The sequence below is a fragment of the Scatophagus argus genome, chromosome 11 (genome assembly GCF_020382885.2).
Source record: "Scatophagus argus isolate fScaArg1 chromosome 11, fScaArg1.pri, whole genome shotgun sequence".
Classification (NCBI taxonomy): domain Eukaryota; kingdom Metazoa; phylum Chordata; class Actinopteri; family Scatophagidae; genus Scatophagus; species Scatophagus argus.
Window position 1 is genome coordinate 21,395,171 of NC_058503.1, and position 16,044 is coordinate 21,411,214.

At 41.7% G+C, this 16,044-nt stretch overlaps 1 protein-coding gene across 5 annotated transcripts in view; it reads right to left on the reverse strand.

Annotated features, from left to right (window-relative positions):
* mlphb (melanophilin b) overlaps positions 1–16,044 on the reverse strand; it is a 30,449-nt gene that overhangs the window by 1,438 nt on the left and 12,967 nt on the right. For 3 of the 5 annotated variants that reach the window (XM_046403766.1, XM_046403767.1, XM_046403765.1), the window contains 10 exons: positions 12,894–12,946; positions 11,350–11,436; positions 10,392–10,533; positions 10,022–10,266; positions 6,888–6,971; positions 3,306–3,560; positions 1,742–1,891; positions 1,581–1,649; positions 1,158–1,206; positions 512–606 (listed from right to left, as the gene is read on the reverse strand). In XM_046403766.1, the coding sequence (XP_046259722.1) occupies positions 512–606; positions 1,158–1,206; positions 1,581–1,649; positions 1,742–1,891; positions 3,306–3,560; positions 6,888–6,971; positions 10,022–10,266; positions 10,392–10,533; positions 11,350–11,436; positions 12,894–12,946 (1,229 nt within the window). The remainder of the gene's footprint in view (positions 1–511; positions 607–1,157; positions 1,207–1,580; positions 1,650–1,741; positions 1,892–3,305; positions 3,561–6,887; positions 6,972–10,021; positions 10,267–10,391; positions 10,534–11,349; positions 11,437–12,893; positions 12,947–16,044) is intronic. The other 2 variants (XM_046403769.1, XM_046403768.1) reach the window with 2 other exon arrangements.

Below are 16,044 nucleotides of genomic sequence, written 5' to 3' on the forward strand. Positions count from 1 at the left end.
GCAAAAGTAAGAGAGAATACAATCATTTCAAACCACCACAAAGCCTGACTGGAAACCAGCCTGCAGGTCGAAGCCAAAACCCAGTACAACCAGTAAATGGAGAGTTCATTTCCAACAACAGATCCACTTGAAAAGACAAAACAACAAGCTAAAGCTAAATTGTGTGATGTTTTGGCAAACACAAATATTTTTTTTCTTGCTTGGAGCTGAGAAGATCAAAACAACTCTTATGTTCGTCTGTTGAATATGAAGCTACAGCCAGCAGCCAGTTAGCTTGGCTTAGCTTAGCATAAAGACTGGAGGCAGGGGGAAACAGCATATGTACATGAGAGCAGCATCAACTTAATGTACTCTAAGAAAGTTATTAATAGTATTTCTCAGTGTATTAGTGTGTTGGACTTTAAGTTGAATATGTAATCAGTTTCTATGAGGCTTTTTTCTTCAAATGGTATCTGTATAATGTTGGAACTGGACTCTTCACTGCACCCAGCACCGGGGAGTGGGGTCATACCGCTGAGGTAGCCCTGGTCTTGGGCTTGGCCACTGGGTTCCTCTGTGTCAGGGAGCCCCTGTAGAGCGAGTTCCTCACAAACCTGTCCGCCTGGTCTGGAAACAAACAGCAACTACATTGTCCATCCATGTTCTGCTGTCTCCCATTTTTAATCTTAATATACTCAGTCCGACTGTGGTCTCCTTCGTCATTTTGTTGCAAGCCTAAAAGCTGCAAGCTGATTTAGAGACTAACACTGACATTGTTGGTATCAGTGAGAAAGTGAATTAGAAGGATTCGGCCCTTCGCTTAACACCCACAAGCCAGGACTCAGCGAACACAGCACAAACTAGAGCTCAAATGTCAAGTAGAGCTTCTCAGTTGCAAACACAAAAAAGAATTTAATGCTCTGAAAATGTCTTGTGTAGCTACTATTCTGCTCAAAATATTCTACTATTTATACTACAATATGCCTGTGGGAATTCTGCATGTAGAGAATTGAATATACAGATGGGAAAACTGAAGCTGCAGTACAATAGGACACAGTGTTCACCAGCTCCAAAAAAACAGAACACGATGTTCTGTGAGATTAACAAGGTTAAGATGTTTTGAGTCAGTCGAAAAGGCCCTGGGGATCATGCTCAAGGGCAACAGCGTCGGTTCTTACTTGTGGGAAAGTTGTGGGAAAGTCTTCTTGCTTGGATCGGGATTGCAGACTAGAAGAAGACACCACATTGGGAAGCAAAAAGAAAAAACAAAAAAGTGAGAATAAGGGAAAATATATTTCCTGTCAGGCTGTTCGGCAACCTGGAGCGTAGAAGCATTAATTATCACAGACAGACCAGTTCAGGAAAACTGATCCTATTGGTTGATTTGAATCTGAGAGCCCACCAAGTCAAGTGACTGAATCTACCAGTGAGATTATATCTTCCTTCAGAGCAGCTCTTCTTCCTGTGCGCTTGGTGGATTCAATACTATATGGACAGTTTATTATATAAGCAAACATTTTCACGTAATGATTTTAAACAGCTCTGGCTCTGAAACTCTGGCTTAGCCTCAAATAAAACAAAGGGAAATGAAATGTGTTTACCCTTCTTCTTCTATCCCCTGGCATGCCGGCAGCATTCAGGGCAGCAATCCTGTTCTCTATGTAAGAGACCTGAGGGATAGGAAGAAAGTAACTCCGCAGACTTCTATTGCTTCTGACTCTTCAAAATAAATGGAATATGGCAGCATCTGTTTTTCTCTTACCTCGCTCTCAGCGTTCTGGACGTCTGCAGCTGCTTGTGCTACCTTGTCCTCCAGCTCAAACAGCAAGGCTGTTGAGCCTCTCAAGCTTTCCTTTGATTCCTCCTCTAGGGGGCGCCCCTGTCTCTCCAGGCTGTCTGATGCAAGATATGCCTACAGGAGAAATGTGAAGAAATCTTAAAAAAGAAAAAGGTTAGAGTTGCCATGAAATCAGGGGAGAAAAATGTGGAATGACATGTCACAAAGGCTTTAACCACCAGGCCTCCCATGGACCCTGATCAAATAAGAGCACTGCCTTTATTCATTTATTTAAGTATTTTGAAAGTGTGAATTTCTGAAGTTAGTTGAAAACAGTGGAATAATGAAACAACATAAACAGTTTTTTAAAGGATTTTGCTAGTCTTCATTAACATGTAAAATATATTATATTATATTATATTATATTATATTATATTATATTATATTATATAGTCATTTAATACAGCAGAAAGTTCTGACAAGATTATTATCTATCTGTTCACATTATACAATAGTTACATTTCCTTCAAAAAAAAAAAATGTTTGTATAAAAAATAATTAGTCTATATACTATTATCATATCAACTTACATATTCAGAGAGACCACCGAGACGTCAAAAACTTACCAAATCTCAGCCAAAGAGGTGGCAGATTATAAACTGCTTGTGTGATTTGTTTTTTGTAGCCATCAGCTATCAGAAAATGCTTGCTTTTGGAAAACTGACAAACTTATGAGCTTGTTTAGTTAAGGAGCAGGTGATTGATGAAACGTCCAAAGCAACCTTATCGGAGAGGATCAGCCGTCTCTTATAACCGTACACTCCATCAACCTCAGTAGCACAACTGGAATTGATACAACTGAACAAAGTCTTATTACTTATTACAACAAGAGTCCCTCCATTTATCATATTCTGTTGTGGCAAGTTGTTATCTATAGCTTACTAATGATGCAGAAAAACTGATCTGGTTTGAGAATAAGCAATAAGCAGATGAGAAATTTGACCCTTGACCCTTTCATAATTGTCATGATGGAAACAAGATCGTCAGCTTTGGGCCCTAACTTCAGTCCTTTCCTGCTTGTACAAGCTAATATTACGCAATACTTTAAATCCTGCCCTGCAGTTTGAACTGGCATGTAGTAGAGACACATAAAAAACCCAATATTACTCACCCGAGTACTGTGACTCTGTTACTTTAAAGGGAAAAAAATGCCAGTGAAAACATTTCAGGCAACTTAGCAGCTAGGAAGGAGTTTTTTTCCAGTCAGTTCTGTGTTTTAGAAAATCAGGGAGAGATGGTTGCAAAGGAAAAGCAAACACTAAGCGTGAGTGACTTGATTTATGACTGCAGTATGTGCTTGAACTGGACTCCAGCAGAGGTGGTATGGAATTTCATGAGCTCGGCAGGATGTGCAACAATCCAGATGTGCAGTATGTATGTTTCTAATGAGCTCTCTGGCTTTAAATAAAGTTTTAATCCAAGCAAGAATGCTTATGTGTGAATGCAGAATTTTATGTTCCTCTGTTGATCATTTCATTTGACCACAGACCTGCTCAGAGTCAGTCAGCTGAGGCTCCTCCTCCAGTCTGGACACTATGATGCCTGTTCTGGATGCCAGTCTGGTAGGAAGTCTGGAGGGCTTGGCATCCTCCTCTGGCCTGTTGGACTCGTCTTCATCAGATGATAGGCTGTGGTCACTGATGTTGTCTGTCATCTCGTGGAGCTTCTGCCTCAACTGCTGCTCCTCTAAGTCTACCTCTTCCCACTGGGGAAGAGGAGAGGAGCTGTTTGGAGTCGGGGGAGCCTGGTTGGTTCGTCAGAGCAGAGCAGAGCAGAGAATATGCAGCTGAGAAAGATGATCTCTGCCTTTGTACAGTGTATCTTCAATGTAAAATGTATTTGTTGAGTGAACTAAGTAGGCGTGTTGCCTTAGTGGTTTAACAGATTTGTCTTCCTGTGGATTTCATCTGGGAGTTCCGGTTTTTCAAAGCTACATGGATCAGAGTGTGCTGCCCTCGTATTTATCTGCTCTAATGTAAAATGTCAGCATGTGTATCTAACTACCTCATTAGCCCCAGTACAGTAGAACCTCAGCGTTAACAGTAGTATTAAATCATTGACTAAAATACATTACTTTATTGGATTACAGTTTAGGTTAGAAAAATCCCCATTCGGTACTTAAACTCCATGGGAACCAGGCTACTTGTTTAGACCAACATTAGCAGTTTTGTCCTGTCTTTTATTTGGTTTGGGAAGGTTTACATTCCAGCAACAGCAGCCAAATTCACTCTCTGCGACTTGAGTTCTGCCTTCAGGAAAAGTGAAACACACGGCTTTGAAAGCAGCACCAATAAATCTGATCTTTAAACCTATGTTGTGTTGTTTGTCCAAGTATGTTTTTCTGTAGCAAGCATCCAAACAGGGGCATGTTACAGGTAATATTGGAATACACTTTTATTTATAATACTGTGCTATAACAGAGCTAATTAGCAACACAAGAGCAACGAAGCTCCTGTATTTACACCACATGTCTTTCATATAGATTACCAGAAGGATGCGGACTATTTCACTGGGACACTTTACTATGATACACCATATGGACAAAAGTATTGGGACACGCCACCATTACACCAACAGCGACTGACATCACATTCTAATTACATAGACAGCTGCAAAAATTCCCACAGAAACAAAATCTTGTGGAAAGCTTTCCCAGCAAAGTGGAAGCTGTTATAGCTGCAAAGCAGAGCATTTGTGAGGTCACACACTGATGCTGGACCAAAAGGCCTGGCTCACAATCTCCATTCCAGTTCATCCCAAAGGTGTTGGATGGGGTTGAGGTCAGGGCTCTGTGTGGGCCAGTCAAGTTCTTCCACACCAAACTCATCCAACCATGTCTTTATGGAGCTTTGCTTTGTGCACTGGGGCACAGTCATGCTGGAATAGAAAAGGGCCTTCAACAAACTGTTGCCACAAAGTTGGAAGCATAGCATTGTCCAAAATGTCTTGGTATGCTGAAGCATTAAGATTTCCCTTCACTGGAAGTCAGGGGCCGAGCCCAAACCCAGAAAAACAGAGGTGTGTCTGGATACTTTTGTCTATATAGTGTATCATATACATATGATGTATTGACTCATGCATGTTTGATAGGATACTCTTTTAAAACAAGTGAGCAGAGTTTTTAGCCAATTAACCCTAAGCACAGAGTCTAGCAGTCATTTCAGCTGATGAAACTGATGGTCATTGGCGAGATTTTGTGCTTGGTGGCAGATGGAATTTAGTGAAAGCGAGATTCAACAGTTGATGTTGTTAATCCTGATTCTACAGGCATTACTTTGTACAATCAACATTTGCATCATAGCAATACACTAAAGCAAAAACTCTATTGCCAGTTTATTTTGAAGCTGGTCTCTGGAAAAGTTCTTCCAGAGGTTTCGACTCAGTGGGGAAAGTTCCTGTAGTGGAAACATGGCTTGTGATAAACTGTTGACTTGCAGTTGTCTTGCTCCTTCACTCACCATCATGATGTCACGCCTGCGGTCTTAAACACGAACTAGCAGGTCTGTAGACGGGTAACACAGCACACGGATGCATGATCTCACAAAAACCCTCCTGTTACTATGGTAATCAGATGGGTATTAACACAAATGTGCTGCGTGCAGACTCCTCTCTGACAAAACTGGTGAAACATGCACTGTGTGCAAATTGATTTAAGCTGTGGTTTGCCACAAGAAAGAAGAAAAGCATGAGTCTATCAAGCATTGCTCTCATTTGAAGGCGAACAGCCAGTTATTACCAGGAGGGCTGAAGTTCTGCATTTGTTTATGGTTTGCTGTTTTTGTGGGTTGGCTCATTATCTGATGATATTGGTGAGGATTTCAGAGCTCTCTTTCCAATTAAAACCAGACACTAAACCCACATGAGACATCACAGTTGATGAGAAGAGGATGGATATGAAAAACTGTGTGGCTCTCGTCATAATCGGATCTGAAAATAAAACACCTCACTATGAGGAAGGAAACATTTCTAAAAACTCAATAAATAAATAAATAACAGCTCAAGTTAATCTTTGAAAGTATAAAGGTCACATTCATCAGTTTGAAATGTTGACTGCTGCACTGATTTATGTGTTTTTAGCCACTTGAAGGCAGCACAACGTGCTTTAACAGCGCTATATCATCACTTTATAAAACTGACTGGACAAACATGACAGCAAAGAGGTGCCTGTTTACACATCCAGTGAAAAATGTCAGCATTTGTGAAAAACATCTGTCTTTTGGCCGTTAAATGCTCCAGGATGTTCACCAGTTAGCTGCAAGTTGGCAAGTTGGTCAAACTGATTTCAGGGGTGTCACCCCAGGCCTCCCCTCCTGGACACGCCCCTGATGATAATATCATGTAAATAATCTCGTTTATTCATATAATCGTTTAGTTTTAGGTCTTGTCGATGTCTCCACATCCCTAAACCCAACTCCAATACAACTTAAACGATGAGCTGAAAGATGCTAGTGCAGCTTTAAGGCTAACATCATATTATTTTCAAAGGCCTGTGAATATTCTCATTCCTCCAGGTCATGGTTATCTCAAAAGACATATTTCAAAGACAAATAACTAAATCCAGTTGCATTCAATTGAATTTCCTTGAGATTATTTTCAAAGCTCTTAAAGACAGAAGAACTAACAGTGTTTCGGTCTTGCTGACAGCTGCGCTAATATCACTGTTCAATTGTTCAATGATTACTGACTTCAGGAACAACTAGAAATAAATACAAAGCATGGAGTAGAGCTTCACACATCATTTGGTACCCGTGCAGGTATTTCCTGACAGGTAAAGGTGAGCTACAGCCACATGGAAACATGGCAGTCACTCAGGGATCATTCCAGTATACTCTGTGATGTTAAATCCCACTATGTCCCACTCAGTCCTCACTTCATAGGCTGTTTGGCTTCATGCATTTCTATGGCCAGCAAGGCTCCATGTTTTGTGTGTAGTTTGATAAATCTGAATGTTTGTCGCTCACTCATCTATGATTAGTATGTTAGTTTCTACTTAGCTGAAAACTAAGCGTGATGATCTGATGACAATGATGATACTTATGTTGTATCTGTGGTGTGTGATTTAATGTTTCACCTGGTCGGATGTTGAGGTGACCTTCTCCTCTAAGTGGTTCAAGAGGGTCTCAATGGCTGACACGCGTCTGTTCAGGTCGGAGATCTGGAGAGAGATGAGGAGAGTCAGGAAGGCTACGGTCAAATTATCAGGAGTTATGATAAAGAAAGAAAATGTTAGCAAGTAGAAAGATACCAGACACATTGGACATTAATAACTCTGTGCTGAGGAACATCAATAGTTTCTTCAAAACAAGAAGCACTTCTAGTCGAAATCATCCAAGTCACAGCATTTCATATGATACCAATTTCACTCAGACTGAACAAATCAAACAACAAACTGGCACAGAAATAAGACTTTCAAATCCAGACGGCCTTCACTTTATTAACCTCGTGATAAAGTCCATGCTGCACTTTCACATGGTCTCATCAGAGTCTGAGCTGTGAGCCAAATCACCTCATCCCCAAATCTAATTTCACACAAATTAAGAGGGTCCTGCTCTGAAATGACCTGGATGAAGCCACAGTCATTATTGAAAGAAAGATAAAAAAGATAAAATACATCTTAGACATGATACTGCGTATGACATAGTAGAGATGTTGCCTTAAGCAGGAGGTCATCATACAGTAAGACTTTATCCTACATGGTCTGTAAAGGCTTCAGTACAGAAAGACTCTTATGCAAACCAGGAAGTCAAGCAGACAGTCATCAGACACATCTTTGATCTAAAAGGGACCTTCATGCCCTGAGTTGTGCCTCTCAGGCAGTAGTTCTTTTTATGTCCAAATCCTGCCTCCGTCACTCCTACAATTGTCAGACATGAAACATGATCCTATTCATAACCTTATCCACCTATCACCTCAACACAATGATTTATTAGTTAGACCAGTGCTGCCTGGGAGGCGTATTTCAGGTCAGTAATGTCCCTCAACCTCTTTTTTTTTTTTTGTGGAGCCTCGTAAAATTTATTTTCTCACTGAACAGATGAGACTTCAGCCAAATTAAATAAATCGCAATCTGAAGACAGTTGCTTGGTGACAGTTGTGGGTTGTTTACTTGTGTTTCCAGGCCTCTGTTTATCCAACCACACCAACACTTACGGCCCTGATGTGGCAACCTTTTTAAACTCTCACATGGAGTGTCCTGGTAGCTGAGTGATCCCAAAAGTCAGACAGACCAAAACCTCTTGTTGGTGGTCTGTGAGGTTAAGACCTGTGGACCGCAAAGGTCGTAGTGTGTGATTCACACCACCTTCATCCAACCAATGACAGAGTCTTTGTGCCTTCCTTTGTTATGCTTCTCACTCAGACTTTTCCTTTAATTTCTTATTCATCTGTATAATGAAAACAAACACACGCTGGGCAGGTACAAAGCCTGTGCTTGTTGACTCATCCTCACATCTTGTTCCACAAATACTTTCAAACTGCATACGTTACTTGAGCTTCAGCCTCGCTCGGCAGCTTGAATGTTTTGCAAATCAGAATCAAAGCGACAGCAGTTTGATCCGGATGAGTTTGGTGTCTGAGTGAGCTGCGACGTCGCAGCCAATGAGAATTATCACGGCTGTTTTTGAAGTCTGACGGACACGTGTTTGTTCTGTTTGTGTCCTGTTTGTGTCTCCCAGCATGTTGCCCAACTGTGAGACGAATTTGGCGTGAAACAAGATATCAAAGGTGGTGATCAGCACAGCCAGGTGGGACCAATAACACGGAGCATGGCTGCCGTCCACCATAAAGCACCTTAATCACTTCCTTTGTTTCCAGATTCCTTATCTCCAAAAACCACAAAGGACATGTTTTGATTCAGATAATCCGAGTTATTTCTCAATAATTAAACATTAAGTTCTGGATTCTGCGTGAAATCAAAGATAACTTAGTCCTGGAGGGCAGACGAGGACACACGTAGAACTTCTGGCAGCAGTAAGAAAAGCAGCCAAACGAATGGTAAATAAGGCCTGTTTTTTATTTGCCCTCTGTGAACCCTTGTTGTGATCCTTCGGGGACCGAGTCGTCTCTAAAACACATAAATAGACACTGACGTAACGTACGTAATGTCTCCGTGATCCTGCAGCTGTCGCCCCTCCGTCACTCAACGTGTCAGCCTGACCAACGTGAACGTTTGTTCGCTGTCGTATTTCGGAAGTGTGAAACCATATATCCCACACAGAGGTTTGTGCCAAACTATTTTCTTATTATAATGAAAACAGGGAAAGATTAAGTTAAGAATTTTAAGAGTTTTGTTTATGGTCTTTCTCTTTATTGCTCATTGTAATAAAGTAGATTCCTTCCATCTCACCATGTTGCAGTGTGCTCAGAGCTATACCATAAGGTCTATAAAGTCTTTTCTTCCTCTGAAAACATCAGTAATCCAGTAATACAAAAATATTAAAAATCAAGTCAAGCCTTCTGTTTATTTTGAATACCTTTTTTTTTTAAAGTGATTGGTTTCTTTGGTTTTCGTGTCTCTTGATCTAAAGTCTTTGTGCCAAAAAATGTACCAATGAAGCAAAATAGATCTTGAACAATAAAGTTTTATGTTCTATCATTAAAAGCCATATGGGTTGTACAGCACAAGAATAAAGTTGATTGAATTCAGACAGAATATCCATGCAGTTAACTGACTGTGTAAGGATGTTGAACATATTGAACTATGAAGGCAGGATCTCTAATTCCCAGCGTGTATTCCTTAATTGTGAGACCTAAACATTTAAAATCTTTTAAATCAGATATCAAGTAATAACCCGGTCCAGAATGATTTATACCAACAAAGGCGACACTGGTCACAGGGAGTAAAGTTTAATTACCTCTAAGTAATAATGAAACAGACCTTTCATGTCTCATGTTTACTCTAACACTATATGATGAACTTTACAGCTTTCTCCAGTGCTGCATTTCATTGTTAGTGGCCATAAAGTCTAATCTAACTGAAAAAGGTGATCGCTGCGTGTTTGTAACATAAATAATAAATAACAATGAAGCTAGTGCTGCTACTAAGCTGATCCATCCACCCACCTCATGTGCAAACTGCAGGCAAAATAAAACCGAAAGACTCTTCTTAACCCACAGACAACCAGACCTTCTGTTTTACAGTCTGAAAAGCATAAAACCTGAAGCCCCCAGATTAAAAGACATATTAACATGAATGCTATTAAAGACCTGTGGTGGAGGGTTTGGTGAGTTCAGGCTCTCCTGGGAGGTGTGGCTGAATGGGCCCAGGTGGGACTGGTAAAGTGGGTAGGGCTGGCACTGGTCGTCCTCCACCTCTGAGTCGTCAGGGCCGGGCAGATAGCTGCTGCTGCTGCACCGGGGGCCCCAGGCACTTCCACTGCCCCCTGAGGAGTAGCTGAGCCGGGAGATGGAGCGAGATGGAACAGTTCGGTTGTCTGGGTACGCAAGGTCATCTGGAGAAAATATGAGTGTAAATCAATGAATAAAATGAGAAGTACTGCTTCCATTTTTGTTTTCAGCAGTTAACGCTGCTAAATGATTGAAGATATGATTTAATATGATGGCACTTTTCCGTCACCTTGCTGTGGAGCCATTTCCAGGTCCAGGCCTTTGTGGTGCTCCTCCAGAATCTGGTGGAAAACGGAGGCCACATCGGCTTCAGCGAGGACTGACTCCCTCACACTCACATCCACGTCCATGATGTGATGCGAGACTGGGGCCTGAACGGGGACCGAGAGAAGTGAGCGAATGTTGTGACTAATTCCTCATAGGCACAAAGGGGCTAAAGATGCTGATCACAGTGGGTGAAGACAATGCGACTGTCACAAACGTATTTGACTTAATCAGCTGAGGGTGTGAGGAACAATAATAACAATAAAACATGTGTCCACAGCAATATTGGTGTTTCACATTGATCCCAAGCTGCATAAATTAATTTCAGATGATAAAAGAGTACATCAAAAATGAAAGGTGATGACTTTACATATGTGGCTCATGAACAGAAGTTACCAGCTACTGTAAAATATTCATACTCACACCCTGCATTCAAATTAAATACATTTTCCTGTACTCATGAATAACAGAAATAACAGCAGTTTTTGATAAATGTTCTGATCTACACTTTGACTCACCCTTTAATTTGGCATTTTACTGGCATTTGGTGTGCAACATCTCCTCTGTTCTCACAGTTTATTAGATTAGAATGTTTGGACATAAAAACACTGGAGAGTGATGTGATACAGACGGTGTGTTTTGGTTTCCTGCCACTTGAGTCTCTGTAGATTTGGTAAAACGCTGTCTTGTGAGAGCATTGTGTTAGTGTGCTGTCTGCGCACATGAACGAGCACATCTGGATATGCACAATGAGTGTATTTGGCCAAGATATGAGCATGAACAGGGACAGCATTCAGTGCTAATGTAATATTTTAAAAAGAAAGGATAGAAACAAGCTGAAGAAGAAACAGACAGACGACCCTCTGTATGACTGCATGCAGATTAGGCTGGTTTGGGGACAAGCTGGCTTGTCCAGCCTTTACCTGATTTGACTGTCGTCTTGATTCGTAGTCACAGCCCAGATCGAAATCAAAGGGATCAACACTTAGTCGCCTTTTGACCTTTTTCATCTTTGGAGAAGAGAAAGGAAAAGACCATCACCAACAGCGAGGAGAGGAGGGTTCTGATTGTTGCTTCACATTGTACACTTACTGTATATCATTGTGGACTACCATCTTAGTTTGGATTAGGAGAAAGGAAAATCACACAGCTGGCAGAATTCTTTTTGTTATATGAATCTTTGGTTTAAGGATAGAAAGACTTTCAGAACTAAAACCCTTCAGAACAGGGACATACGTTGTGAAACAAGTTGTGAACATCTGCTATGCTAATTGGCCTTGAAAGACAGGGATCCCCTTTAAGACCAAGTTTCAAGCTTTGCGTTGACAACAGATGATTCGCTGAACCCAAGAGTCCTTGAACAAAGCAGCGAATCCCTATAGTTTCCAAAAACTATCCTGCAGTTGCTCTGTAACTTTGGAGTGCAGGAAGGTTTACTCACAAGCATCACTGAGGTATCTGAAAAGGCAGTACTCTATTTGGAACAGCAGAGGGCACTCTGTCGAAGTCAAAATCTAACAAGGGATGCAGGAAGCTCTGCTTTGCCTTCTTGTAGTCTGCCTTTTTGTAACATCCATCAAAAGTCCTCTGGTAGTCACTTTGGAAACTAAGAGAAAGCATTCACACACACCCAGGAGCCCACAAGTCCTGTCAGCAGTTCTTCTACTGCGCAGCCACTGCAGTGACTGCAAGTAAACAAAGCTTAGCTCCTACATTACACAGAGACTGTGATATAAACAATAGTAGTTTCAGTTTTAAGATGAATTCCAGTAGAGTCAGTACCCCCACCTTTTTTTATCTTTCCACCCTGCTCAGACTCTTATGTGCACGATTATGTATGACAGCCTGGTATTTACCCATAATGCACTGCTGCCAGCATCTGCTTGGCTGTGCCTAACCTTAGTTGTCACAAGCCGTCAAAGTGTTGCCCATGAGGCCTGGCCTAGATCACGCAGACAGCTCGTGCCACCATAACACCCCTGACCTGAGCCCAACCATCTCTGGCGACCACAGCAGACCCTTGCAAAGCTGTTTCTGAAAACATGTGCACGCAAAATGCTGATTTGAAGTTAAATGGAGTCGTCAGATGATTTTCTACACTAAAGCATTTTAATTTAAGAAACAGCAAAAATGTTTGGTGGTAACACAACAACAGAATGAAAATGAAATGTTTATAAAGTTTCCATGTGTTGAAGTGTCAACATAAATTTGCATCACAAAACACTAGAACTACTAATGTTGTGTCCAAATTGGTATCTGCTGCTTGTTTTATGAAGCATATCACAGCAAAGTTTTCTGCTGCCCGCAAACTCACTAAAAATGAAATACCTACAAAACAGATGATGCCAGTTTATTTAATGTTCTCAACAAGAAATCAAAGATTAGACAATCAGTAAGGAAGCACAAGCATGGAAAAAGCCACATGTGAGTTCTTCAGCCATAGCAGGAAATGATTAAAGACATTTACCTCTTTGTAGTGCTGTGAATCTGTTGCATCCATGCTGCGCTCCTCATATCCATCTGCTGATAGAGAAGGTGCATTAGTGTTGACTAAAACATTTGAGAATAAGGTTTTCTTTGTGTGCACGCATTGCGAATCACCCACATGAGAAAACCTAAGAGTCACATTGTGCAAACCGACTTCAGACCTGCAGGAAAACTCTTGACTCAGTGGCTTTTGTCCTTACAGCAGGATGCATGCTGTAGGTCTTGCAGCAAATCAAATGCTTTTTTATATCCATCTAGCAGAGCAAGTTAGCCTGCAGCGTGAGGAGGCACAAGAAGGAAAAGCTGTGTGTTTTCAGTGCCTCTTTATGAGAGTGTTTATGAGTGAGCTGCATTTCTACATAACAGTTCCCTCTTACAGGGAGAGAGAGAAAGGAAGGAGACTGGGAACAAGAAAAGCTGCAGGGAGAGGCAGCAGCTTGAGAATGAGAAAAGCTGAAACAACAACACTGCAGTGAACAGCTGTGAACAGTCACTGCACTACAGAAGAAAATGCACAGGACACAAAACACAGTAAAAAGTACAGTTATTAAGACTGTTATTAGCCCTGCCTGTAATGGTAATCACACAATAACAGCAATAATTTGCACTCTTAATTGCTGTTTTAAACCTTGTTGACTCAACCTGACTCCCTGCTTCTACTCTTCTACTGTTGATATGCCAATGTGAATAAAAACCAGGCGAGCACTGACTGTACCAGCCTAACCAGAAGCTTTAGGTCTGCCCCCAAACCACGGCACTCACTGTAAGAGAAAAATGCAACGTCTAAACGGATCATTTAATGGTCTAATACTCAATGGTAAGTCTAAACTTCAAATTAGCCTGACTTACTGTATTATTCTGGTCACAGCTGATTGAATATTCTGACTACATTTCATTGTAAGGAAACTAGACAGCATGCTATAAATGAGAATCCAGAGTGGCTCTGGAAGACCACACACATGGTGCATTAAACCTCTAAGGGGCCTCAGAGAAAAAGAAAAAGAACATGTGGGTTCAAACTGACCTCTGTTTGTGGAAATTTCAAGGGTCCCATACCACAACAATCAAAAAACTAAAGAAATTGGAAATTAACAAAATTGCAACGAACCAATTAACATATGAGGCCCTGAGGGCCTGCTGTGGGTGAAGTGGACCATAACGCAACCCCCCCCCAGCTTTGCCTAATCCAGCACAGGCCACAAGGTCACACTCAGAGTGACTTCATCATGTCAGTGCAAACAGAATACAGCAGCGTCCTGTAAGTCAATGAAAATGTGCAATCAGGGCCACAACCAACATAATAAAAGATTAAATTTTGCTGCTATTTCATGAACTGATACTGGGCCGTCCATCACTTTGACCAAACTACTGGATGGATTACCATGACAGCACCCACAGGGTGAATCCCAGGGACCATGATGATCCCCTCAGTGTTCATCTAGCAAGTTCAAAATTTGAACTTTTTGACAAAATACCGGCAGAACTAATGACAAAGACAGCTCAAAGCACACATCACAGAGCCGCTGGCATGACTGCAGAGGTAAAAGTTGGCTAAAAGCACCAAACAGAGAAATAAAAGGGAAAGAAGTATAATTGCATCAAAAGATATATCAACAGTATGTCAAAATATCAGAGCTTTCCTTATGATTTAGATCTGTCGTTTAGTTTGTGTCCAGTTATTGTATCATACTCATGGGCTTCTGGAAAACAGGAAAGATGAAAGAAGACGCGGCTTATTCAGTTGGGTTTCAGAGAAATTATCCAAGAGCCTGATTACCTTCTCATTTTCTGCTTCTACATTGAAAATGAATGAGGTGAGGCTTGCAATTTTGCCATTATGGAACTGTAATAAATAGCCCAGCAAATTGGGATAATTCAGGTACTCCTGACTTTCCACATAAAATAATAATAATCCGAAGCAGGAGCCACACCATTAGACTGAGCAGCCAAGTAACTGAGTTGTTGCATGTATGTGAACAAAGACGCTGTTGTAGGCGTCAGTGTTACATCTCCCCATGTGCACAAAGACTGGATGACACCCTCTGAGCTTTGGGGGCCCGACGGACCACAGCAGAACACATAGAGTCAAAAGAATGTGTGTGTGTGTGTGTGTGTGCGTGCGCTCATGCTTGTTGGATTTAATCCAGGTGGTCACATGAATGTGATGAGCTGCGGATCATTTGCATGCATCTGTTAACATGGGCTGGTTTGCACATAAATACATGAGGAGCGGAAGGTTTTGCTCTCCCAGCCCTCCACCCTCTCTGACTCTTTCTCTCCCTCTCTCTGCTTCTGGTCGGTGGAGATCTGCACGACTGCAGGCACAGAATGGGAGACATGTGACTGGAGGATCACAAGGCCCGCTGGGCTAAGCCAGCCAACCAGCTCACTCTGTTTCCTTCTTCCAAAATCCCCAAGAGTGACTCAGCGTAAGCAGTACCAGGAGTCCTGGTTGTCTACTCATAATTCATTGATCTCTTGATGCTATGATCTCATTTGGAGACCTGCTGGATATAATAATGCTGAAAGCTGAAATTCAGTGTGCTTCAAGGGCACTTGTTTCATAAGCTCTGGGTGTGGCCAGAGGATACTGGCAATTCTGTGTGATCAACTTCAAAAAGAGAGCAAAAAGTGCTGGGAAAGGTTTTGACAAAACCTCATGCCGCCTCTGCCTCAGACTTTAAACACGAGCAGTAAACATAAACAGGACTTTTCAGCACATTAGAAACTCTGGTAATAATGTCTCAAAAGGTACAGTAGGCAGCGTGAATGTCCCACAACGCTAAGTTTCCAAGGGCAAAAACCTGATCCTGATCTTGGAGGACCTGGCCTGAGCTGCATCCCGGCCGGTCTGTGACTCTGCACAGCTGCGAGGAGCCAGAGCCGGAAAAACAGGAAAGATGGAAGAGATTAAATCCCTGTGACAGATTTGGCAGCCCCCTGATGTCACAAAAATGAAGGGTCTCATAGACAGATGGGTGACAAATCAAAGAAAAACAGCCGCATTGAGTGTCTTGGGGTTGGGCCATCAGGAGCCGCCAGAACAGCTTTATTGCTAATCATTACAGATTCTTCTGACGTCTGCTGCCAGTGTTTCAAAGGATATTCCCTAATTTTGTGTTTTTCTTTTA